Source organism: Jaculus jaculus, chromosome 2, assembly GCF_020740685.1.
Source record: "Jaculus jaculus isolate mJacJac1 chromosome 2, mJacJac1.mat.Y.cur, whole genome shotgun sequence".
Taxonomy (NCBI): Eukaryota; Metazoa; Chordata; class Mammalia; order Rodentia; family Dipodidae; genus Jaculus; species Jaculus jaculus.
The window spans coordinates 43,550,365-43,578,221 of record NC_059103.1 but is presented as its reverse complement, the minus strand read 5'-3'; the positions used below and the strand labels follow the sequence as shown (position 1 = coordinate 43,578,221).

The 27,857-nt window shown below is 40.6% G+C and overlaps 1 protein-coding gene across 9 annotated transcripts in view; it reads right to left on the bottom strand.

The window, feature by feature from the left end:
• Nucleotides 1–27,857, bottom strand: part of Pias2 (protein inhibitor of activated STAT 2) — a 143,622-nt gene that overhangs the window by 75,538 nt on the left and 40,227 nt on the right. For all 9 annotated transcript variants that reach the window (XM_045142968.1, XM_045142969.1, XM_045142965.1 and 6 more), the window contains one exon: nucleotides 19,894–20,365. In XM_045142968.1, coding sequence (XP_044998903.1) covers nucleotides 19,894–20,365 — 472 coding nt within the window. The remainder of the gene's footprint in view (nucleotides 1–19,893; nucleotides 20,366–27,857) is intronic.

Sequence of the window (27,857 nt, the reverse complement as noted above, 5' to 3'; positions counted from 1 at the left end):
GAATGTATGTCCCCGTATGCTAATTAGGCATCAGCAAGCAACCTTGTACATCCAATCCCCTTAGGATCCTCAACAATTCATAAACCCATTTCCCTACTGATTAAAGAAAGTTCACAGAGACTTCTGAGAGTGAATTCTCACATGCTCACCAATTGCTTGGGATGCCTTCAAAGGCAACCGTGGCCAGAGGACCAATGAACTCACAGAAAACTTGTTAGTCCCCACACCTTTTTAGAAGTGTTAACTTTTTTTTATGGACTTTAAAGGTAGGGTCTCACTCTACCCCAGACTGACCTGGAATTCACTAGGTAGTCTCAGGGTGGCCTCCAACTCAGGGAGATCATCCAACCCTTACCTTTTAAGCGTTGGGATTAAAGGTGTACACCACCATGCCTGGCTAACTGACACTTTTTGATAAACTGGCTTATATACTGGTCAGTAATGCCTTATAGGGGAAAAGATCAGGACATCAAAATAAAAGAGAGACTGACTGAGATGAGGAGGAGATATGATGGGAGAATGGAATTTCAAAGGGAAAGTGGGGGGGTATTATCATGGGATTTTTTTTGTAAGAAAAAAATAATAAAAATTGAGGGAAAAAAAAAAAAAAAAAGAATGCCTCATAGGGCTGGAGAGATGGCTTAATGGCTGAGGTATTTGCCTGCAAAGCCAAAGGACCCAATTTCCCAGGACCCATGTAAGCCAGATGTACAAAGTGGCTCAGGTGTCTGGAGTTTGTTTACAGTGGCTGAAATCCCTGAGGTGCCCATTCTCTCCTCTCTCCCCCCCCCCCGTCTATCTCCCCCAAATAAAAGGAAATAAAATTTTTAAAAAATAAATTAATTTAGCCAAGCATGGTGGCACACACCTTTAATCCCAGCATTTGGGAGGCAGAGGAAGGAGGATCGCCATGAGTTCAAGGCCACCCTAAGACTACAGAATGATTCCAGGCCAGCCTGAGCCAGAGTGAGACCCTAACTCTTAAAACCAAAAAAAAATTGAAATTAAAATTAAAATTAGAAAATTAATTAATTAGTTAATTTTTAAGAAGAATGCCTCCTGAATGTTAGTGCCTAAATTTCTAGGGTTTAATAAAAATGGCAAACTCAGCCAGGTGTGGTAGTACACATCTTTGATCCAACTGTGGTAGGAGGACTGCTGAGAGTTCAAGAACAGCCTGGGACTGCAGAGTGAATTCCAACAGAAAAGAGTAAAAAAAAAAAAAAAAAAAAGTAAACTCTGGAAAGAGATAAAACAACTTTTAATTCCAGGTCAGCCTGAGCTAGAGTGAGACCCTGCCTTGAAAAAAACAAACAAAAATAAGTTTCAGAGGTAGCTTTATGGCTCACCTTAGCCAACCTGCAACCTGTTTGATTTCCATCACCCATATATTACTTAATCATCAATCAAAGAATATTCTAGGCTACGGAGATAGCACAGTGTTAAAGAAGCTTGTGAGTAAAGCTGGGAAGATTGGATTCAATTTCCCAGTGCACACATAAAGCCAGATGCCTATGTCTACAGCTTGTCTGCAGTGGCATGAGGTCCTGGCATGCCCATATTTATTTTCTTTCCTTCTCTCTGTGTCTCTCTCCCCCAAACCCCATCTCAAATAAATAAACATATAACGTTTTCTAAATAAAAAGAAAAAAATACTATGGAGCCGAAGAAATGGCTCAGTGGTGAGGGCACTTGCCTGCACAGCCTAAAGACCCAGGTTCGATTGCCCAGTACCCATGTAAAGCCAGAGGCACTGGTGCATCCATTCACCCTCTCTTTGTCTTTGTCCCTCTCCTCTCCCCCTCTTCTCCTCTCCTCTTCTTCTTCTCCCCCCTCCCACTCACACAAAGTAATTAAAAAATAGTCAAAGTTCTTGCTGGAGCTGAGCTGAAAACCTCCTCCATGTAGACCAGCTGGCAGAAAGCTGGAAAAAGCTACACTGCATGTAGCTCCATGGGAGAGAGAAAAGTCATCAGTGGAATTAATCGACAGTGGACACACCAAGCCTTAATTTGGGCCAGCCAGGCCAAATGAGCCAATGGGTGCAACAGTAGCATCAGTTATGGGGAAAACCAACCACTCTCCAATTGGACTGCAGCCCTGCTCCATGGGAGGGAACAGATGCTGAAAAACCTATGACAGGAGAAGTCATGAACTCTAGGGGTGTAACATCTACTGGTGCCTGGCTGCGTGCATGTAATATGCTCACCAAACTGCCTGGTAAGCACTTTTCTTAATGTTCATACCCACATATTAATGCTACTCTCACATTTGGTTAGAGAAACTTCTCTTTTCAGGTAGTGGTCACCTCTGGGATCACTCAAAAGATACCATAATGCTTAGAAGTGACACAGTGCCCAGCAGTGAAACATCTCTACCACACCTTCCAAGGCTCAGGGTCCACTGCAGAAGAGGTGGCAGAAAGACTGTAAGAGCCAAAGGAAAGGCAGGGCAGCTTATAATAAATATATTCTTCCAGGCCTAAAATGGCCCAGATATCTATGACCTTGCAATGCCTGGCACTACCTACACAAGACCATTATAATAGGAGGAAAAGACGATGACATCAAAATAGAGAGAGTCAGGCATGATGGCACACGCCTTTAATCCCAGCATTCAGGAGGCAGAGAGAGGTAGGAGGATTGCCATAAGTTCGAAGCAACTCTGTGACTACATAGTGAATTCCAAGTCAATGGTGAGACTCCACTTTGAAACACCAAACACTAAAATAAAATAAAATAATAAAGAAAAGAAAAAGAAATAAAGGAGAGAATGATTGAGGAGGGGAGGATATGATGGATTGTAGAAGTGAGGGGAGAGGGAATTATCATGGTTAATTTTCTATAATTATGGAAGTGTCAGTAATAAAAAAGAAAAAAAGAAGAAACAAAAGAAGGCCGGGCGTGGTAACACAATCCTTTAATTCCAGCACTTGGGAGGAAAGCCATGGAGTTGATGAGGCCACCCTGGGACTACAGAGTGAGTTCTAGTTCAGCCTGTGCTACAGAAAGACCCTACTTCAAAAAAATGGGGGGGGGACAGCTTTAGCATTAAGGGGTTTGCCTGCAAAGCCAAAGGACCCAGGTTCAACTCCCCAGGACCTACGTAAACCAGATGCACAAGGGGACGCATGTGTCTGGAGTTAGTTTGCAGTGGCTAGAAGCCCTGAGTGCCCCTTCTCTATCTGCCTCTTTGTCTCTCCCTCAAATAAATAAATATAGACATAAATATATAAAGGGAAAATATTAAAAATAGAATAATTGGGCTAGAGAGATGGCTTAGTGGTTAAGGCACATGCCTGCACAGCGTATGGACCCAGGTTTGATTCTCTAGGTCCGACATAAGCCAGATGCACATGGTGAAGCATGCATCTGGAGTTCGTTTGCAATGGCCAGAGGCCCTGGGCACCCATTCTCACTCTCTCTCTCCTTCTCTGTCTCAAATAAATAAAAATTTTAAAAAAGGACCATCATGTGTTCCAATGATTCCACTTTAAAAAAATATATTTTATTTAGTTAGCTAGTTGACAGAAACAGGAACAGATAGAAGAGTATTAGCCCAGTAGGAACTCCTGCTGTTGCAAACACACTCCAGACAGATGTGCTACTTTGTGCACTTGGCTTTACGTGCATACTAAGGAATTGAACCCAGTCTGTCAGGCTTTGTAGGCAAGGCACCTTTAACTGCTGAGCCATCTCTCCAGGCTCGATTTTACTTTTAGTAAAGAGATATACTTGTGTATATTATTTACAATATCTACAGTGTGGGCTGGAGAGATGGCTCAGTGGTTAAAGATGCTTGCTTACAATGAATACCTAAACTGTAGAAGCAACCAAGTGTCCGCAATAGACCCATGGATAAACAAAAGGTGGTACATACATACAACAGAGTATTATTGGGCTCTGAAAAGGAAAAAAATTCACCGGGCATGGTGGCCCATGTCTTTAATCCCAGCACTTGGGAGACAGAGGTAGGAATGTCAAGAGTTCAAGGTCACCCTAAGAATACATAGTGAATTCCAGGTCAGCCTGGGCTACAGCAAGACCCTACCTCAAAAACAAAGAAGCATTAAAAAAAGGAAAAAATTCTAATACCAAGAAAAAGCATGGAAGGCATAATGCTAAGTGAAATAAATCAAGGTACATGAGTAGAACTGTGTTGACAGGTCTGTGAGAGAAGGGATACAGAGATAAGATTTGTGGGCACAGAGATGGAATGGTGATGATGGCTGGACAAGATGAATATACTCTGTGCCAATGAACTGGGAAATAGTCAAAATGGCAAGTTTTATGTGTATTTTGTCACAGTAAAAAAAAAAAAAAAAAAAAAGCTAGGGAAAATTTTATTGGGATCAAGCATAGTGGCACACACTTTTAATCCAGCACTCAGGAGGCAGAGGTAGGAGGATCATGTGAGTTCAAAGACAGCCTGGGACTACAGAGTGAGTTGCAGGTCAACCTGGGTAGTAAGAGACCCTACCTCAAAAAAAATTTTCTCTTATTGAGAGCTAAGGAGATGGCTCAGTAGGAAAAGTTGTTTGCCATATAAGCATATCCACAGCTCCAAACATGCCAAACATGGCAGCACAGAATATCTCAGTGCTGAGGAGGCAGAGACTGGAGGACCCCTAGACTATGCTGGTTATCTAGCCTAGCCAAATCAGGTTCTGTGAGCAACCCATCTCAAACAACTGAAGAAGACATGTGGCACTGACCTCTGGTTCCCCAAATATACACATGCACCTTACCTATACATATATGAACAAACATATTGCATAAATGCACACAAACATATGCAAAAAAATTTTTCTAATGAGGTGGAGAGAGCTCAGAGGTTAAAAGCACTTGCTTGCAAAGCCTGCCAGCCTGGGTTCTACTCCCTAGCACCCACAGAAAGCCAGATTTAAAAAGTGGCAAAGGGGCTGGAGAGATAGCTTAGCAGTTAAGTGCTTGCCTGTGAAGCCTAAGGACCCCGGTTCGAGGCTCGATTCCCCAGGACCCACGTTAGCCAGATGCACAAGGGTTGCATGTGTCTGGAATTCGTCTGCAGTGGCTGGAGGCCCTGGCGCGCCCATTCTCTCTCTCTCTCTCTCTCTGCCTCTTTCTCTGTCTGTTGCTCTCAAATAAATAAAGTAATTAATTTAAAAAAAAAGAAAAAAGAAAAAGTGGCAAAGCATCTGGCACCCATTTGCAATAGCAAGAGATCATGGCTAAAACTATAATATTTAAAGTAGGGGACTGGAGAGGTGGCTTAGCAGTTAAGATACTTGCCAGCAAAGTAAAATGACGTAGGCCCAATTCCCCAGAATCCACTTAAAGCCAGATGTAAAGGTGGCTGGAGTTCGTTTGCAGAGGCTAGAACTCCTGACACACCTATTCTCTTTCTCTCTCTCAAATAATAAATAAAACATACAAGTTTTAAAAATATTTGAGCCAGGCGTGGTGGTGCATGCCTTTAATCCAAGCACTCGGGAGGCAGAGGTAGGAAGATAGCCATGAGTTCAAGGTTACCCTGAGACTACATAGTGAATTCCAAGTAAACCTGGGCTAGAGCAAGACCCTACCTTGAAAATCCAAAATAAAATATCCTTAAAGTAAATGGGGATAGTTAAACCCCAGAACTGTATTAAGACTAATTGTCATATACTACTATAACAGAAGGAATAAGGCTCTCTTATATTAGCAAACTATGCTTTTTTAAAAAATGAACCAAGATAAATAGTTTTACACTTATAAATGCCAAAAAATAATAATAATAATAATAATAATAATAATAATAATAAGAGGGCCAAACCCAAGGTGTTGTTTTTTCTTTTTAATTTATTTGCAAGCAGAGACAGAGAGCACATCAGGACTTCTAGCTGGTATATATGAACTACAGATGAATCCACCACTTTGTGCATGACTTTTCACGGGTACTGGGGAATCAAATCTAGACCATTATATTTTATAGGAAAGCATCTACTTTTTAGAATTTTTTTTAAATGTTAAGGGGTTTTTAATTTTTTTTGAGAGAGAGGGACAGGGAGAAGGGGGGAGGGGGGGAGGAGGGGGAGAGAGATAGAGAGATAGACCGTGCACAAATGGGTGTGCCAGGGTCTCCAGCTACTGCAAACAAACTCCAGATGAATGTGCCACCTTGTGCATCTATCTGGCTTACGTGGGCCCTGGGGAGTCAAACTGAGGTTCTTTGGCTTTGCAGGCAAATGCTTTAACTGCTAAACCATCTCTCCAGCCCTAGGTTGTTTTTTTTAATGCCCACTCTCGGATATCTTTAAAACCTTGGGGGTTGGAGAGATGGTTTAGTGATTAAGATGCTTTCTTGAGAGCAGGGTGTGGTGGTGCATGCCTTTAATCCAAGCACTCAGAAGGCTGAGGTAGGAAGATTGCTGAGAGTTTGAAGCCACCGTGAGATGACATAGTGAATTCCAGGTGGGCCTGGGCTAGTGAGACCCCCACCTTAAAAAAAAAAAAATTAAACTCTACCCAACTTCAGCTCAAATATTTTGAGACAATCAACGCTATTGTCAGTAAAAAGAACATTTGAAACAGAATGCTAACTTTCAAAATGTAAAAACTACACACATATATATGTATGTATGTATACACACACACAAATAAATACATACATACATACATACATACATACATACATACATACATAAAGTGGAACTGGAGAGATGGTTGAGCAGTTAAAGGTACTTGCTTTCAATGCTTAAGTAACCTGGGTTCAAATCCCCAGTAACTACTTAAAAGCAGATACACAAAGCAACACATGAAGCTGGAGTTCATTTGAACTGGCAAGTGGACCTCCTATGCTCTCCCTCCCACTCCCCGGCCCCCTGGGAAATAAAGTTTTAAAAAGACAAAGCCTGGCATGGTGGTACACTCAGGAGGCATAGGAAGGAGGATCATCATAAGTTTGAGGCCACCCTGAGACTACAGAGTGAATTCTAGGTCAGCCTAAGCTAGAGTGAGACCCTACCTAAAAACAAGGGCTGGAGAGATGGCTTAGCTATTAAGACACTTACCTGCAAAACCAAAGGACCTGTGTTCAACTTCCCCAGTGTCCACATAAGCCAGCTGCACAATATGGCACATGCTCCTAGAGTTTGTCTACAGTTGCTGGAGGCCCTAGCACACCCAATCTCTATCTGACTCCCCCCCAAATAAATAAATAAATACTTCTTTAAAAACTCAATGCTATATTTTTGGTACTTAAAAAACTGTTTTTCTTTCAGTTCACCCCTTCTCAAACCAAGAGTACAAATCAATCCCAGGTTACAAAGCGCTCATGCCCACCTGCCACTTAAGTGCTAATTTGCCCCAGAAACAAATCTTCTTGTAGGACTATTGTGATTTTTTTTTAGAGATGTGTAATTTCAAGATTGCTGTCATTAAATAATTTTTCATGTTCATGAACTTCAAAAAAAAAAAAAAAAACAACTCAATGCTAGATACCTTGCAGTAGGTTTGATAAGATTGTATTATACTTTCCATACACATTATTCTAGCCCACATATTGATAACTTAAGTTCTTTAAATTTTTATTTTATTTCTTTCAGTTCACATGCGAGAGAGAGAGAGAGAGACAGACAGACAGAAAGTGTACCAAGGCACTGCACACAAACTCTAGACGCATGTGACAGACACCTTGTGCATGTGGTGTACGTGGGTACTAGAGAATCCAACTTGGGTCCGTAGGCCTCGCAGGCAAGTGCCTTAACTACTAAGCCTCGCAGCCAAGTGCCTTAACTACTAAGCCATTTCTCCTGCCCAATAACTTAGTTCTTAATATGTTTAAATAGAAGTCATCATTACATTAATCATCATGTCAACTGAAGGCCAGAGCAGAAAGATTTCATATCACTAAAAACACTGTTAGAACTATGAAAGAAAGTTATAACTGCCCCATTCCCAGAAGTCATTCTCTTGACCTCAGTGTTTTCATTTCCATCCTAAGTCCTGTTTCTGAATTCTTCGCACCTGCTTCTGTTTCTCCATTCTCATTGCCACCACACTACTCAAAGGCTACTATTTCCTTCTACAGGTGGAATAGTAGTTCTACTATGTTGCATCAGTGCAAGTGCAGAGCTTGTCATTCTTACCATCACCACTCCTCTGCTCAAATATAACTCCATAGAAAAAGAAAAACAGAAAGAAAAAAAAAATGACTGCACAATGTCATATGTCTGGGCTGGGGATGGAACCTGGAGCCCTGAGTATACTAGGCAAAAGCTCTAGTCTGAAAAACATCCCCATAAACATGTGTCCTGTGTCTAAATAAGTTAATTATAAATTCCTTTACCTACAGTTTTGCATTTACACTAGTCTCCTTTCTTTCCCAGTAAACCTGTACTTCCAAAGCCTTCTGTGCATGACTCTTCAGTTTCTTCCCTGCTTGGTGTCACAATTACACCACTGCAATTTCAACTTCGGTGACAGATCACAGTTATCTCCTTCCTGGGCATTTCTTTTATAGAGTCCACCAATACTAAGTGTATGTATTTGTCATGTAAAGCCCCCTTCAGTCTCTATAAGGAGCTAGCTTTGACTAAATTCCTACTCCATTAGGTAAAGGCAAAATTTGAGCACAATTTATAGTACCTCATAACTATACACTCTGACTTTTTTTTGCAGTGCTGGGTTTCAAACATAGGCCCTCACACATTCTAGGCAAGCAAATGATCCCAAGGATCCTGCCCCTACATAATACACATATTGCGTATTTGTTTAACTTAACTAAGACGGGATCATGTTAAATAGCCTAGACTGACCTCAAAAATTCTCTATGCTCCTGGCCTCAGCCTCCTGAGTGTTGGGTTATGTGAATACTACTCACTATGCCCAGCTTTACTTTGTTTCTGTTAATAACAACTGCTTAACTGTATAACAAACTCCCTAAAGCCCATCTCATATCTCATCAGGCTTCTCCATAATTAGACCATGGCCACATGCAATTTAAATACTCATTTGTTACGTGAGTTAATTAAAATGATGTATTTGTGTTTGAATTCATTCAAATTATTTACAAGGGTCTATTTTAATGGCTTTAACTTTAATTAATATAGGTATCACATTAAACCTGCTTCATCATACCTACCTTAAAGAGAATATGCTGACATTTAGGAATTTAAGAATATAGAAGGCTAGCACTATTAATTTGTCAAACTTTCAAATTATCAAGGATTAAAACACCAATAACAGAATGGTGGTGTGGGTGAAGGAAAAAAATATGCTGTTAACAGTAGAAAATGGGGCACTTTTTTTAGTAGTTGTTGTTTTTCTGAGATTGGGTCTCACTCTAGCTCAGGCTGATTTGGAATTCACTGTGTAGTCTCATGGTAGCCTCAAACTCACGGTGATCCTATTACCTCTGCCTCCCAAGTGTTGGGATTAAAGGCATGCACACATGGCTTGAGGCACACTTTTGAAGCAATTGTCAATCTTCTCTCTGACAGCTGAATATCAAAATATTAAATTTGCCATCTGGAGAGATGGCTCAGTGGTTAAGTGCTTGCCTATGAAGCCTAAGGACCCCGGTTGGAGGCTCGATTCCCCAGGAGCCACATTAGCCAAATGCATAAGGGACACACATATCTGGTGTTCATTTGCAGTGGCTGGAGGCCCCGGCGTGTGCCCATTCTCTCTCTCTATCTGCCTCTTTCTCTGTCACTATCAAATAAACACATTAAAAATTTTTTTAATATTAAATATTCATCTTCTTGGATCCAACAACTTTTCCTCTAGGCATCTACCTTTCATAACTGTATGCAATTATTCAGAAGCATAAGTAGAGTTGGGCATGGTAGTGCACACATTTAACTCCAGCACTAAGAAAAGACTGTGAGGTAGGAGGATTGCCCTGAGTTTGAGACTAGCCCTGGGACTGCAGAGTGAGCTCCAGGTCAGCCTGACTAGAATCAGACCCTGCTTCAAGCCCTAAACCACACCTCCAAAAAGCAAAAGAGTATGTCAAACTTTCTAACCCACTTAAAAAAAAAATTATGGGTCTAAGTTTCTAGGAAAGCAGCCTAAATTAAACAGCAACTAGTACTATGTAAAATCATCAAAACATGGACCCAGACACATGTAGGCCTGTGTCTGTTCTCATTCACACAAAAGCAATTTGAGTCCCTAAGACATAAAAATAATATTGGGGAACAGGAGAGATGGCTTTGTGGTTAAAGGTGCTTCACTGCTAAGCTTGACAACAAAAGTTGGATTCCCCAGTAACCACAAAGAACCAGATGAACAAAATGATACATGCATCTGGAGTTTGTTTGCAGGGGAAGAAGACTGATGTGCTCATTCCTTCTATCTCTGCCTCTTTCTCTCTCTGTCGCTCTCAAATAAATAAAAAAAAAAATTAACAAAAATTGGCCAGCTGTGGTGGCACACGCCTTAAATCCCAGCACTCAGGAGACACAGGTAGGGGGATCACGAGCTCAAGGCCACCCTCAGACAACATAATGAATTCCAGATGAGCCTAGGTTAGAGTGAGACCCTATCTTGAAAAATCAGAAAATAAATAAAAATTATTTCTATTTTTTTTTTCATTTTATTTGCTTGAGAGAGCAAGATTAAGAGGAAGAAAAAGACAGAATGGACATGCCTGGGCCTCCAGCCACTGCAAACGAACTCCAGATGCATATCCCACTTTGTGCAACTGGCTTCATGGGTCCTAGGGAATCAAATCAAGGTCATTTGGCTTTCAAGGCAAATGCTGTAACTAGTAAGCCATCTCTCCAGCCCTAAAACGTTTTAACAATAACCCTGCTGAAGCTGAGCTGAAAACCTCCTTCATGTAGACCAGCTGCCAAAAGCTGCATACAGTTCGATGGAAGAAAGAAATCCCAAGTGAAGATACCCAACAGTGGATGCTTTTATATGGCCAGCCAGGACAAAAGAGCCAACAGGTGCAATAGTGGCACCTCTACTCGCCACATAACAAACTACCAAACATACAAACCAAGGAAATATACTGAAAGCAGTTAGAGAGAAAAATCTAGTCACATACAAAGGCAAAAACATCAGGATCACAGCAGATTACTCACCACAAACTTTAAAAGCCAATGATGTATTTCAAGCTCTGAAAGATAACTGTCAACCGAGGTTACTTTATCCTGCAAAGCTATCCATTCAAAGAGACGGAGAAATAAGGATATTCCACAACAAAAGCAGGCTAAAGGAGTATTTGAAGACAAAACCAGCTCTATAGAAAATAATGCACACATATAAGGAACCTAGAAAAGGCAAGCCATACTCAAATACTACTTAATACAAGAGAGCAAAAGTAAAACCGAGAGAACTACAAAAGAAAAATGGCAAAAGTAAATACACACCTTTCAATAACTCTTATCAGCCTCAATGCCCCAAACAAAAGACATAGATTTGCAAAGCAGAATCCTTCAATTTGCAGCATCCAAAAAACCAACCTTTCTACAAAGGATGGACATTATCTTAGGGTGAAAGGTTGGAAAAGGATGTTTTAAGCAAATGGGCCTAGAAAACAAGCAAATCTGACCAAAAGAAAGAGTAGACACAAATTAATAAAATTGAGATGAAAAAGGCAAAAGGCACCCTCACAACAGATACCAGAGAAACTTTTAAAAATCATGGAAACAGGGCTGGAGAGATGGCTTAGCGGTTAAGTGCTTGCCTGTGAAGCCTAAGGACCCCGGTTTGAGGCTCGGTTCCCCAAGTCCCACGTTAGCCAGATGCACAAGGGGGCGCATGCGTCTGGAGTTCGTTTGCAGAGGCTGGAAGCCCTGGTGTGCCCATTCTCTCTCTCTTCCTCTATCTGTCTTTCTCTCTGTGTCTGTCGCTCTCAAATAAATACATAAATAAATAAATTAAAAAAAAATTTTAAAAAAAATCATGGAAACATACTATAAGAATATATACTCCACTGAGTTTGAAAATCTGAAAGAAATGGATGATTTCCTTGATTCATATGACCTAATTAAATTAAATGAAGATGAGAATAAACACTTAAATAAACCGATAACAAGTATGGAGATCCAAACAGTTATCAAAACTCTCCCAATTAAAAGAAGCCCAGGCCCAGATGGATTCACCAGTGAATTTTACCAGACCTGCATGAAAGAACTAACACCAATACTTCCTAAACTTTTCCATAAACTAGAAAAAGAAGGAATCCTACCAAACTCCTTCTATGAAGCCAGCATCAAACTGATAACAAAACCAGGCAAAGATAGAACAAAAAAAGAAAATTACAAACTAATTCCCCTCATGAATATAGATGCAAAAACTCTCAACAAAATATTGGCAAACAGAATACAAGAATATATCAGAAAGATCATTCACCCTGATCTACTAGGCTTTATCCCAGAGATGCAGGGATGGTTCAACATACACAAATGGATACATGTAATACATTATATAAATGAACTGAAAGACAAAAATCACTTGATCATCTCATTAGATGCACAAAAAGCATTTGACAATATCCAACATCCCTTCATGATAAAAGTCCTACAGAGACTGGGACTAGAAGGGACATAACTCAATATAAAAGCTATTTATGACAAGCCTACAGCCAACACAATACTAAGTAGAGAAAAACTTGAAGCTTTTCCACTAAAATTAGGAGCAAGACAAGAGTGTCCGCTATCCCCGCTTTTATTTAATAACATACTGGAAAGCTTAGCCATAGCAATAAGGCAAGAGACACACTTAAAAGGGATACAAATTAGAAAGGAATAGATCAAGTTAGCATTGTTTGCAGATGACATGATTCTATACATAAAGGACCTTAAAGATTCTACCAGCAAACTGTTAGAGCTGATAAACACCTATAGTCATGTAGCAGGTTACAAAATAAACACAAAGAAATCAGTAGCCTTCCTATATACTAACAACAAACACACAGAGGATGAAATCAGAGAAATCACTCCCATTCACAACTGCATCAATCAATCAATCAATCAATCAATAAATAAATATATAAAGTACCTTGGAATAAACCTAAGCAAGGAAGTGAAATATCTGTACAAGGAAAATGTTGAAACATCTAAGCAAGAAACTGCAAAAGACACTAGGATATAGAAAGACATCCCTTGTTCTTACATTGGAAGAAATTAGTACTATGAAAATGACATTCTTACCAAAAGCAATCTACACATTTAATAAAGTCCCCATCAAAATTCTAATGGTATTCTTCACAGAAACAGAAAAAACAATCCAAAAATTCATTTGGACACACAAAAAACCTCAAATATCTAAAACAATTTTGAGCAACAAAAATAAGGCTGGTGGTATCACCATACCTGATTTTAATCTATACTACAGAGACACAGTAACAAAACAGCATGCTGCTGTCACAAAACAGACAAATAGATCAATGGAATAGAATAGAGGACCCAGATATAAGTCCAGGTAGCTATAGCCACCTGATATTCAACAAAAATGCCAAAAAATACTCATTGGAGAAAAGACAGCCTTCAGCAAATGGTGCTGGGGAAACTGGATATGTATCTGTAAAAGGATGAAAATCGATCCTTATCTATCTCTATGCACAAGAATGAAGTCCAAATGGACCAAAGGCCTTAATATCAAACCTGAAACTCTGAAACTGCTACAGGAAAAAGTAGGGGAAACCATTCAAAATACTGGTCTTGGCAAAGATTTTCTGAATATAACCCCAATTGCTCAGACAATAAAACCAGATTAGCCGCTGGGACCTTATGAAATTACAAAGCTTTTGTGCAGCAGAAGATACGTAAATAGAGCAAAGAGGGAACCTCAGAATGGGATAAAATATTTGCCAGCTATACATCTGATAAAGGATTACTATCTACTATATACAAAGAACTCAAAAAATTAGAGACCAGTGGGGGGGGGGGGGGAATTACCATGGGATATTGTTTTATAATCATGGAAAATGTTAATAAAAATTTAAAAAATTTTTTTAAAAAGACCAATCAGCAATCTCTCAGACTTGCCAGCAAACAAACTCCAGATGCATGTGCCATCATGAGCACCTGGTTTATATGGGTTCTGGGGAATTGAACCTAGGTCCTTAGGCTTCACAGGCAAGCGCCTTAACACTAAGCCATGTCTCCAGCCCTGAAGTCTCTTTTGGCTCTTTCTCTCTCCAGACCCCTGCTCTGGTAAGCTCCCACATGGGCTCTCTACTGCTGCCTGCCAGCCACGTGGCTGTACTTTCTCCTCTTTCCTTGTTTTTTTTCTTTTTTCTTTTCTTTTTGGTTTTTCAAGGTACTCTCACTCTGGCCCAGGCTGACCTGGAATTCACTATGTAGTCTCAATGTAGCCTCGAACTCATGGCAATCCTTCTACCTCTGCCTCCTGAGTGCTGGGATTAAAGGTGTGTACCACCACACCCAGCTTCCTTTTCTTAATCTAATTAAGTTTCTTTAAGTCTTACCCTCTGGTCTATGGATTTTAATTTTTATTTATTTTTATTTTAATTATAAAATCATGATTCTTATGATTTTAAATAAGACAAGGATCTGAGGATACCCTAAATTTGTTGGCACATTGGCTCCAAAACTCCCACTGTACTTCCTATCATCATAGAGACATTAAGAAATATTCATTGTGGGCTGGAGAGCGAGCTCAGTGGTCAAATGTACTTCCTGCATCAGCATATGGGTCTGAGAGGCCCTGAGAGTGCATGAGTTTTTTTTTTTTAATTTTTTATTTATTTATTTGAGAGCGACAGACAGAGAGAGAAAGACAGAGGGAGAGAGAGAGAATGGGCGCGCCAGGGCTTCCAGCCTCTACAAACAAACTCCAGACGCGTGCGCCCCCTGTACATCTGGCTAACGTGGGACCTGGGGAACCGAGCCTCGAACCGGGGTCCTTCGGCTTCACAGGCAAGTGCTTAACCGCTAAGCCATCTCTCCAGCCCTGCATGAGTTTTAATCTCCAAAACCATATGAACAACTGGGTATGGCTACATATGCCTTTAAATCAAGTCCTATATAGGGGACAGAGACCTCGCAATCATAGGAGCTCTTAGTGGTGAGGCTAAGACCAGGGGGAAAAAAAACAGCCAGGCATGGTGGCGCATGCTTTTAATCCCAGCACTCGGGAGGCAGAGGTAGGAGGATCACCTTGAGTCCGAGGTCACCCTGAGACTACATAGTGAATTCCAGGTCAGCCTGGACTAGAGTGAGACCCTGCCTCCAAAAACCAAAATAAAAAACAAATGGTGAGACCCTACCTCGAAAAACAAAAAAACAAAAACCAAAAAAACAAATAAACAACAACAACAAAAAAATCAGAAAAAAAGTAAATAATAAGAAAGCAAACAACTCAATTAAAAAACGTGCTATGGAACTAAATATAAAGTTCTCAAAAGAAGAAATACAGATGGCATATAAACATCTAAAAAAAAAAAGTTTAACATCCCTAGTCATTAAGGAAATGCAGATTAAAACTACGTTGAAATTCCATCTCACGGGCTAGAGAGATGACTTAACGGTTAAGGCATTTGTCTGCAAAGCCAAAGGACCTAAGTTCAACTCCCTAGGACCCACGTAAGCCAGATGCACAAGGGGGTGCATGCATCTGGAGTTCATTAGCAGTGGCTGGGTGCCCTGGTGTGCCCATTCACTCTCTACCACTTCCTGCCTATTTCTGTATCTCTGTCTCTCAAATAAATAAAAATAAAAATATTTTTTTAAAAAAAATTCCATCTCACTCCTGTCAGATGGCTACCATCATGAAAACAAATGACCTAAATGCTGACAAGGATGCAGAAAAAGAGGAACCCTTCTACACTGTTGGTGGGAATGCAATCTGATCCAGCAATTGTGAAAATCAGTGTGGAGGTTCCTGAGACAGCTAAAAATAGATCTACCATATGACCCAGCTACACCACAGCTAGGCATATGTCCTAAGGACTCGTCTCACTACCTTAGAGATGCTTGTTCTACCATGTTTATTGATGCTCTATTCACAAAAGCTGGGAAATGGAATCTGCCTAGATGTGTCTCAACTGATCAGTGAATAATGACGATGTGGCACATTTATACAATGGAGTTCTATTGAGCGGTAAAGAAAAATGAAGTTATGAAATTTACAGGAAAATGGATGGATCTGGAAAAGATTTTACTAAGTGAGGTAACCCAGCGTCAGAAAGCCAAACGTAACATGTTTTCTCTCACATGTGGATCCCAGCTACAAATGATTGGACTTCTGTGTGAATAGGAAGAAAACTCAGTAGTGGAGGCCAGTAAACTAGAAAGGAGATATTAAGGGAATAGAAAGGGAGGGAGTGGGAACTTAATAGGATGATATGTATGTATGTATGTATGTATGTATGTATGCATGCATGCATGTATGTATATAGAACAGATTAATGGGGGTGAAAAGGCCTAAGTGAGGTCAAGGGAAGACACTGAGTAAAGGAAAGGTTGAGGGAGGGCTAATGAAAATCTAAGAGGACATAAGTAAGTCATTTGGAAACCTACTTTACTGGACAATGGAATACACCAGAGCCATAGATTGTTAATAGAAAATTTTCAGTGCCAGTGATTGGATACCTTCCAGTGAGTTGTTGGTCTGGAGGTCACTGATACCCCTAAAACATTACAGGCCATTGCTGAGGTCCTTGGTTTCCCACCAGGAATAGATGTTAAGACCGTGTTGCTAAAGACTCCACATACTTGAGCTGCAAGGTCACTGAGAAATCCTGCTGGTGCTAAACTGAAAACCTCCTCCATGTAGCTCAGCTAACAAAAAGCTGGAAAAAGCTACGCTGCATGCAGCTCAATGGGAGAGATAGAAATCACCAGTGAAGATACCCAACAATGGACACTGCAAGCCTTATATTCTGTCGGTCAGGCCAAATGAGCCAACGGGTGCACATCTATAGTGGGATGTCTATAATGGGGGAAACCAACTGTCCTCCAATTTGACTGGAGACCCACTCCATGAGAGGAAATACATCCCTGATACTGAAAATCTACAACAGGTGTAGTTGTGAGCCCTAGGAGTGTAACACTTGCTGCTGTCTGGCTAAAGTATATACTACGGTCACCAAACTGCCCAGTATGCACTTCTCTTAATGTTCATACCCATATATTAATGCTACTCTCACTTTTGGTTAGAGAATGTTCTTTTTTCAGATGGCAGTGATGCTGGAATGACTCAGAAGGCACCATGGTGCTGAGAAGAAGTGACAGAGGAGTGCTCAGCACTGAAATACTCAATCATACCTTCCATGGCTCAGGGTCCATTGTGGAAGAGGTGGCGGAAAGAATGCAAGAGCCAAAGGAAGGGTAGGACTCCTTACAATGTGCTCTTCCAGATACAAAATGGCCTGGATACCCATAACCCCACAGTGCCTGACACTACCTACACAAGACCTCATAATAGGAGGAAAAGATCATGACATCAACATAAAAGAGAGACTGATTGAGAGGAAGAAGGAGTATGATGGAGAGAGTGGAGTTTCAAAGGGGAAAGTGAGAGGAGGGAGGAAATTACCATGGGGTATTGTTTACAATCATGGAAGATGTTAATAAAAAAAGTTAAAAAGGGGGCTGGAGAGATGGCTTAGCGGTTAAGTGCTTGCCTGTGAAGCCTAAGGACCCCGGTTCAAGGCTCAGTTCCCCAGGTCCCACGTTAGCCAGATGCACAAGGGGGCGCACACGTCTGGAGTTCGTTTGCAGAGGCTGGAAGCCCTGGCGCGCCCATTCTCTCTCTCTCCCTCTATCTGTCTTTCTCTCTGTGTCTGTCGCTCTCAAATAAATAAATAAATAATTTTAAAAAAAAGTTAAAAAGAAAATAATAATGGAGTCCAAGCCAGAGTAATAAGGCAAAAAACAAAAAGAAAGAAAGAAAGAAATAAAAGGCATTGATAAGAAAAAGTAAAATATGCCAGGTGTGGTGGCACACACCTTTAATCCCAGCACTCGGGAGGCAGAGGTAGGAGGATTGCCATGAGTTCAAGGCCACCCTGAGACTCCATTGTGAATTCCAGGTCAGCCTGGGCTACAGTGAGACCCTACCTCAAAAAAGCAAAAAAAAAAAAAAAAAGGAAAAAGGAATAAAGAAAATTAGCCAGGCATGCAGGCTAAGAAGATGGCTCAGAGGTTATAAACACTATTGCTTGAAAAGCCTATTGGTCAGAGTTAGAGTTCCCCTGAACCCATGTCAAGCCAGAAGCCACAAGAGGCCCTAGCATATTCATTCTCATTTTCCTCTCTCTCATCATCTCCTTCACCCCTCTTTCCCTTCCCCATTCACCTCCCTCCTCCTCCTCTGAAAAATTAGCCATGCTAATTGGCAACAGGGTAAGGCAGTAAAATTGACAAGTTCCAGTTCAGCCTAGGTTATAGATTTCTAGTATGTGTTTTATGACAACAAAAAAAAAGCAAATAAAAGAATTTTCAAAAGGTATGTAGTAAGTTTTGGTTTTGTACATGCACGTGTGGTATGGTGTGTGTATAGTATGTGCTGAGTATGTGTACTATGTGTATAGGCCCCATGCAAGGAAGAAATAGAAACAAGGTAGTTATTTTTCCTATGTAGTCAGGGCCAAAAGCCCAAAGGCAGGGAATGAAGAGATGCTAACTCACTTGTCCTGGCAGTGGTGGCAAAGCTGGAACTCCACATCTGACACAGTCTCATCCATGATGACTACAATCAATTCTTCAGCAACAATGCCCTGTACTCTTCCTAAGCATATCAAAACTGAGTAGCTGGCTCCTCCAGTGTCAGCCCTTTTTCCACAAACCACTCACCACTCTCTTTTACCCACCTGAGCCTGATATTATAGAAAGGGTTTGTCATGTGAGCAAAGGGTCTTGGCTGCTCTCCTGATGTCTGAACTTCCAAGTCTCTTTTCTGGTAAGTCTTTATCTCTTACCTTGTTACCTTGTCCAATTTCCCTAGAAATCTCCTTTTCAAATCATTCCACAGACTTCCCTGTCCAGCTGAGCAAGAAAATTCCTTCTGGCCAAAGCCTTGCTAACCACCCCTTGGATACCATTTTTTCCCTAAATAAATCTCATAATTCATAACTTAACTTTCTCTGAGTCTGCTTCCTCAATTCTCTAACAGACAATAATATAAAAGTTGGGATTCACAGGCTAGAAAAAAAGACCTCAGTAAACCAAAATGCCATAACATATAGACATGTGTGGAAAGGCCAGAAAATAAAGAGTGCCCTCCACCATTGCTGATCTATTTATTTCCTTGAGACAGTCCCTCTCTGAACCTGAAGCTCCTATTTTCATGAGCCCCAACAATTCTCTGGTCGGTACTCCCCACAGGACCGGGGATATAGACATCAGAGGACATTTCAGCTATTTATATGGGTGGTAGAGAATCAAACTCTGGTGAATCAGACCCTCTTAGTCCATCATGCTTCTGTAATAAGTGCTCTTACCCAGTGAGCCTTCTTCGGTCCCTGAAGTAACAATTTTATATTAGGTTAGGTAGGCATTTTTTAACCTGTTCATTTAAAATTTGGCATTAATACCTCAATATTATAGTTTTTGTTTGCTTGAGGGTTTTGTTGTTGGTCAGGTAATCACTACAGAGCCCAAGCATGCCTCAAACTCACAGCAATCCTCCTGCCTCAGTCTCTCATGTGCTGGGGTTACAAAGATTAGACATCACAGCCAGCTTGTTTTGTTTGCTTGTTTGCTTGCTTGCTTGCTTGCTTTGAGACAGGGTCTCACTATGGAATCCAGGCCAGCCTCCAAAACATTATATAGCCCATCCTGCCTCTTTGTGATACTTAGCCCATTGAGCTCTTGAATTATACGTACGAATCACCATCTCTAGATACCAGTTTTATGGAATTAACAGGAAATAAATTACTAATTAATAGTTGAAGGCTCTTATTTCTCCCTATTCTCTCCGGAAAAAAATGATTTCTATTAACACTTACCTAAACTTGTGGGCTTGATGAGAACATCAAGCACATCATAAAAGGGCAGGTTTTTCAGCTGCACATCAGGATGGACAGGAGGAATTGGAGATGGTTGCTGCATCTCAAATGTGGGCTTAGTGTCTTGAAGCAGCACAGAACCAACAGGAGATGATGGTGAATGAGGTGTAACTGAAGTGGAAGGCAACGAGTGGATTCCAGCCACAGCCAAGTCAGGTTCTACTGGTGATGAACTACCATCCAAACTGAAAACGGATGACTTGATTGCGGATAAATCAGTAAGTCCTTCAAGAGTTCGTGGATATCGGCGTCTATACAATTCTCGAATTTTAATCTGAACAGCAGGGCTGCAGCCACTCTTCAATAAATGCAGTGCCCTCATCAGGAGGTCATGCTTGCGCCCACTTTTATTCCGTCCAGCAAAGCCTAGTAACACTTGTAGTTCAGAAACCCTAAAACTAGAAACCATATTCTAAAAAGGAAAAAAAAAAAAGCCAAGTTATCCTCAAGCATAGAAATTCTTACCAAAAATCATGTAAAATCTAATTTTTCCTGATAATAGGCAATATTTATATATAGCACCTAAAATTATTAGTATTCAGATGTCCTTCCTTAAAATTTACATTTCACTTTATGTTGTTCTATTACCGTTTTCTTTTCTCATAATTTTGGCAGTAAAGATTATTGGTCCATACAAATCACTTACTTATTTGGTTGTGCTTTCATGTAAAACCATATTTATTGTAAGACTACAGATTCCATTGCCTGCTGAAAGTGCTCCTTACCAAAACTAAGCCCCTGTACTATGCAAGCAATGCTTGTTATAAAATTATCACTAATTAACCAAACAAAACTTGTTTTTTACAATATTACATTTGTAACTTTTTTTTTCACAGTGGGCTTGAATACGGCAATCCTCCTACCTCTGCTTCCCAAGTGCTGGGATTAAAGGTGTGTGCCACCATGCCCGGCTTATATTTGTGACTTCTGATGCTGCTTAGTAAATGTACATAATTAAGTCAGAATTTTGACCTAAAAACCAACAAATTATTTAATCCAACTGAACATTAGAGAACAGGCAACCTAATTTCTATTAACATATTTGCATATATGCTATGTAGATATGTGGGAAATTGAACTAGGAATGGCAGGCTTTGCAAACAAGTATCGTTAATAGCTAAGCAATCTCCTCAACGCCCCAGAAAACAGGAAAGGAAGGACAGAAGGAAGAAAATCAAAATTTAAGATGTTATGAATAAGTCATATAGAAACCTACTTCTTAGCCAATAATCCATGTATTAAAAAGAAGCTGGGCGTGGGGGTGCACACTTTTAATCCCAGCACTCCAGAGGCAGAGGTCAGAGGATGGCCATGAGTTTGAGGCCACCCTGAGACTACATACATAAATGAATTCCATATCAGCCTGAGCTAGAGTGAGACCCTACCCAAAAAAAAAAAATAAATAAAAAATAAAATTAAAAAAAATATATATATATATTATATATGCAAAAGTATCCTATGGACATGGATAATGGTGTACCCAGAAGACACAAATTATTAGAAAAAAAATCAGTGCCAGGAGTGGGATATCTTCCAGTGAGTTGTTGGCCAGGGAGATCCCTTATGTCCCCAAAACATTGCCAAGGCTCCTGGTTGCCAGACCCTATTGCTGAAGATCCACATGCTTGGGCTACAGGTCACTGAAAATCAAGCTGGAACGGAGCTAGAAACCACACTGTTGACTAGTCAACAGTCTGGAAAGAGCTATGCAGCCTTTTGAGAGACAAAAGTCATCAATGGTGTTAAACCATTCGTGGACTCTGCAAGTTAAGATTAGCCAAATTTGCCAAATGACATTATAGTGGTATGCCTGTTACGGAGGAAACCAACTGCTCTCCGTTTAGACTGGAGACCTGCTCCACAGGACAGGATACATGCCTGGTAATGAAAACTGAAGTCAAACAAAGCCTATGGCAGGGGCGTTCATGAGACCAAGGGAAGTAACATCTAATGTCTGGCTAAATGCATATATTATGCCCACAAAACTGCCTTCTAAGTACTTTTTCAATGTTTATGCACATATATTCACGCTACTATCATTTTCATGCTACTATCACTTTTGGTTAGAGAAGCTTCTCTTCTCAGATGCCAGTGACCACTGGGATGACTTGCAAGTCACCACAGTGCAGAGAAGAAGTGACAGTGGAGTGTTCAGCACGTGAGAAAACTCAGTCACGCCCTTCACAACTCAGGTTCCACTGTGTAGAAGAGGTGGCAGAAAATATAAGAGCCAAAGGAAGGAGGGGACTGCAATCTTACAGACACAAAATGGCCTTCATATTCATGACCTCACAGTGCCTGACACTACCTATATAAGACCTTCATAACATGAGGAAAAAAATAGTGACATCAAAATAGGACAGGGCTGGAGAGATTTCTCAGTGGCTAAGGTGCCTGCTTGCAAAGCCTAATGACCCAGGTTCAATTTCCCAGTACCCATGTAAAGCCAGATGCACAAAGGGATGCTGGATGTGTCTGGAGTTCATTTGCAGTGGCTGGAGGCCCTGGTGCACATCCTCCCTCTCCCTCTGCTTGCAAATAAGTAAATAAAAAAATATTTTTGAAATGGAACCAGCCTAGATGTCCCTCAACTGATGAGTGGATAATGAAGATGTGGCACATTTATACAATGGAGTTCTACTCAGTGGTAAAGAAAAATGAAGCCGGGCATGGTGGCGCACGCCTTTAATCCCAGCACTTGGGAGGCAGAGGTAGGAGGATCGCTGTGAGTTCAAGGCCACCCTGAGACTCCATAGTGAATTCCAGGTCAGCCTGGGCTAGAGCGAGACCCTGCCTCGAAAAACCAAAAAAAAAAAAAAAAAAAATGAAGTTATGAAATTTGCAGAAAAATGGATGGACCTGGAAAGGATTATACTAAGTGAGGGAACCCAGGCTCAGAAAGCCAAGCGCCACATGTTCTCTCTCATATGTGGATACTAGCTACAGATGACTGGGCTTCTGCGTGAGAATGAAAATACTTAGTAGCACAGGCCAGTAAGTTAAAAAGGAGATATAAAGGGAAGAGAAAGGAAGGGAGGAGGATACTTAATAGGTTGATATTGTATATATGTAAGTAAAATGATTGAGATGGGGAGGTAATATTATGGAGAATGGAATTTCAAAGGGGAAAGTGAGGGGGGGTAGGGAGGGAATTACCATGGGATATTTTTTTATAATCATGGAAAATGTTAATAAAAATTTAAAAATTAAAAAAAGAAAAGAAATGAGGCATGGTGGTGCACACTTTTAATCCCAAAACTTGGGAAGCAGAGGTAGGACTGCTGTGAATTTAAAGCCAGCCCCTCCCTCTCTCATATATATATATATGTGTGTGTGTATATATATATATACATACATACATACATACATACATATACATACATACATATATATATGTATGTATGTATATGGGGGACTAATTAGGGGGTGGGAAAGGGATTCAATGAAGGGTAGATTTTTGGAGGGGGGGAAATATAGGAATTATCATGGTTTATTGTCTATACTTATGAAAGCTGTCAAAAAGTTTTTTTAATATTTAAAAATATTAAAGCTACAAATCACATATACCCTAGTTAGTAGTCAGTCAAGCTGGGTATTCATGAAGATTAACATTACATTATACACCACTCTATCCTTGGATATAAAGTTCTAAGCAGTTCCTGCTTTACATCTCACCTACTGATATTTTTAACATATGCTGCTTCAAGAGTAGCTACTTTGTGACTATCATAGTCAATTCTGGTTTCAGAGGTGAACCATGAATGTCAGCCTGACCTATCACATGTACATCAAAGGCTGAAGCTGACCAAAAGCCTCACAGTGGCTGTGGGCAAGTGCCCCTCCCTCCCCTGCCCCTACCCTTACATCTTCTTCACTAAAGTACACTCCAGCCTGAGTTCTATTCTGGGTTCTATGGTGGTGGTTGGGGGGGGGGGGTGTTATTTATACAAAATAAAAAGAACAATAGGGTTTAGAAATAAGAATATGAAATTTTTGGTTCGAAACAGTGTAACAAAGACCCTGCACTGTAAAATACTACAGATCAATGTGCTGCCAGCTACAATGTAGAAGATAATGGTTTAAGGGTCAAGGGACCCCAGTGGAAAATTTAAGGGCAGTTTTCCTCAAATGTATGTAGCAAAGTTGAAGCCATGCAACCAACATGTAGGGAAAAGTAATTTCATGTCCCTGGCAATTTTTATGCATAAACAACAGGGGGCTGGAGAGATTTGGTGGTTAAGGTGCTTGCCTGCAAAGCCTAAGGACCCACGTTAGATTCCCCAGTACCCACATAAGTCAAATACATTAGGTAGTGCAAGCTTCTGGAGTTTGCAGTGGCTAGAGGCCCTAGCACGCCCATTCTCCCCCACCTCCCTCTCTCTCTCTCTCAAATAAATAAATATATAAATAAAGGCAGAGGTAGGAGGATCATGTTGAGTTCAAGGCTACCCTGAGACTACATAGTGAATTCCAGGTCAGGGGGGAAAAAAAAAGGAGGAGGAGGAGAAAGATGCGGCAGTGGTGGCTGCAGAGGTGGCTCGGGGATTAAAAACACCTATTTTTTAGTTTTTTTGGATTTTTCTGAGGCAGGGTCTTACTGTAGCCCAGGCTGACCTGAAACTCAGGGTGGCTTCTAACTCAAAGCCATCCTCCTGCCTCTGCCTCCCAAGTGCTGGGACTAAAGGCGTGTGCCACCACTACACCCAGCCTTTTTTTTTTGGGGGGGGGGGAGGCTAAAGGCACTTTTTTGCAAGACCTAATGGCCTGGGTTCAATTCCTCAATAATCATTTAAATCCAGATGCACAAAGTGTAACATGTATCTAGAGTCCATTTCCAGTGGCATGAGGCCCTGGTGTGGCCATACTCATTCCTCTGTCTCTTTTGTAGTCTCTATCACTCTTTCTCAAATAAATAAAAATATTTTAAAACATGAAAAAATGAAAACAAACCTCCTTATTTAGCAGTTAGATAATTTTTAAGGAGCTTTCTAAAACATATGTAAAGTTCTATATATATGTTTCTCTGAAAAACTTTCCTGGATCCCATTTCTTCTTAAAGTGACACATTTAAAATTAAAGTTTTAAAACTAAGATTCATTCAGATTATTTTTCACAGAGTAAAGTCAGTCATCACAGCCTTCAGGTGGCATGGCTAGCCTATGAGAATGGATTTCATTTACTTTTCTCTATCAATTTCATGTTATAAATGTTTTAAAACTTTTTTCCTCTCTCTATGCTGCTGGCTCCCTAAGTTAGCCCTTCAATATTTCTGTCATAATTGCTGCTTGCTCCAAACAGAAAAACTCCTCTACAAAGAAACATGCTAAAGTAATAACTTTTTAAAAAGATATACAGTAATATGAGTGCAGTTCAATGGCAGGTATACACAAGGTCTCAGACTCAATCCCCAGCACCTCAACAAATGATGACAAGATAAACAAAAAACTGCATTCTAAAATTAAGACCAGGTCTTTAAAACTAAACTTGTGCGAGGCATAGTGGTGCACACCTTTAATCCCAGCACTTGGAAGGCAGAGGCATCATAGTGAGTTGGAGACCAGCCTGGGACTACAAAGTGAATTCCAGGTCAGCCTGGACTAGAGTGAGACCCTACCTCAAAAAAAAAACAAAAAATAGTAATAATAATAAAATAAAATAGAACTTGTTCCTTTATCACATATATACACAAAATTATAAAACATGTTAAAGCTAGAACATTATAAATTGAAATGGTATGAAATATATATGAAAGATGAAGGTACATTTAGAAAATACCTCACTAAAAAGGAGTATGACAGCAGTTCCATATAATCAAATTAATAAAATAATTCCTTGAAAATGTTTTCTATAAAAAGACAATGAAATTTGGTGATGTTTTATTAGGTTAGGAATTAATACAAATTTTGCATGATGTATAATGGGGAAAAGGATGCTAATTTCTCTATATCAAGAAAATTAAGTCATATTATTAAATACTGCCTGCTCTAGCTGTTACCTTAAAATAATCTTTATTTGTAAATAGGAATAAAAAGCTGAGATAATGTTGAGTGTGGTGGCACACACCTTTAATCCCAGCACCCAGGAGGCAAAGGTAAGAGGATCGCCGAAGGCTGAGATTAGGACTGCAGACATGGCTAAGAAATTAAGGCGCTTGTGTGGAAAACCTAAGGCCCTAGGCTCAATTTCCCAGTACCCTCAGAAGCCAAATACACATTGTAGCACATGCATATGGAGTTTGTTTACAGTGGCTAAAGGCCCTGGCACGCCAATTCTCCCCACTTTCTCTGTCTCTTTCTCACTCTAAAATAAATAATAAAAATATATGTATTTTTTTGCCAGGTATATATTGAATATGCCTTTAATCTAAACATTCAGGAAGCAGAAGGATTGCCGAGCCACCTGGAGTCTACATAGTGAATTCTAGATCAGCCTGGGCTAAAGTGAGTCCCTACCTCCAAAAACAAAAACAAAATCAAAAACCAAACAAACAAAAACCAAACAGATTAAAGGGAAGGCACAGTGGCACACATCTTTAATCCTAGAACGAGTTCAAGGCCAGCCTGGGACTAGAAACTGAGTTTCAGGTCAGCAGGGTTATAGTGAGACCCTGCCTCAAAAAAAAAAAAAAAATCCAGGCTGGAGAGATGGCTTAGTGGTTAAAGTGCTTGCCTACAAAGCCAAACCAGATGCATAAGGTGGCACATGTGTCTAGAGTTCATTTGTAGTGGAGACCCTGGCATGCCCATTCTCCATCCCCCTGCTCTTTTTAAAATAAAGCATTAAATTTTTTTTTTTTTCAGGACCAGAGATGGGATACCCTCCAGTAAGTTGTTGACCAGGAAGGTCACTGATGCCTGCAAAACATTACGGGCCACTGCCAAGGCTCCTGGTTTCCCACCAGGAATGTTAAGACCCTACTACTGAAGATTCCACATGCTTGAGCTGGAAGGTCACAGAAATCTTGCTGGAGCTGAACTGAAAACCTCCTCCGTGTAGACCAGCTGACAGAAAGCTGGAAAAAGTCACGCTGCATGCAGCTCCATAGGAAAGACGGAAGTCTTGGTGGAGATAAACAGTGGACACTGCAAGACTTAATTTGGGCCAGCCAGGCCAAATAAGCCAACAGATGCAATAGTGGCATGTCTATCTATTATAAGGGAAACCAACTGTTCTCAGTTGGATTGGAGGCCCAATCCACGGAAGGAAACCCATGCCTGATACTGAAAAACCTATGGGGAGGGAGGAGAATGAGCCCTAGAGGTGTGACACCTGCTGTTATCTGGCTAAATGAATATATTATGCTCACTGAACTGCGTGGTAAGCACTTCTCTTAATGCTCATAGCCATGTATTAATGCAACTCTCACTTTTGGTTAGAAAAGCCTGTGTTTTCAGATGGTGCTGACCTCTGGGATCACTCAAAAGGCACCATAGTGCTGAGAAGTGGTGACAGGAGTATTTAGCACTGAAACATCTCTATCACACCTTACAAGACTCAGAGTGCATTGCAGAACAGGGAGCAGAAAGAATGTAAGAGCCGGGCTGGAGAGATGGCTTAGCAACGGTTAAGCACTTGCTTGTGAAGCCTAAGGACCCCAGTTTGAGGCTTAATTACCCAGGACCCACGTTAGCCAGATGCACAAGGGGGCGCATGTGCCTGAAGTTTGTTTGCAGTGGCTGGAGGCCCTGGCACACCCATCCTCTCTAGATCTTCCTCTTTCTCTACCTCCCCCCCCCCTCTTGCTCACAAATAAATACATAAAACAAAAAAAAATTTTTTTAAAGAATGTAAGAGCCAAAAAGAAGGGTAGGACTCCTCATAATGCACTCTATCAGACACAATATGGCCTGGAAATCCATAACCTTGCTGGTACTACCTACACAAGACCATCCTAAGAGTAGGAA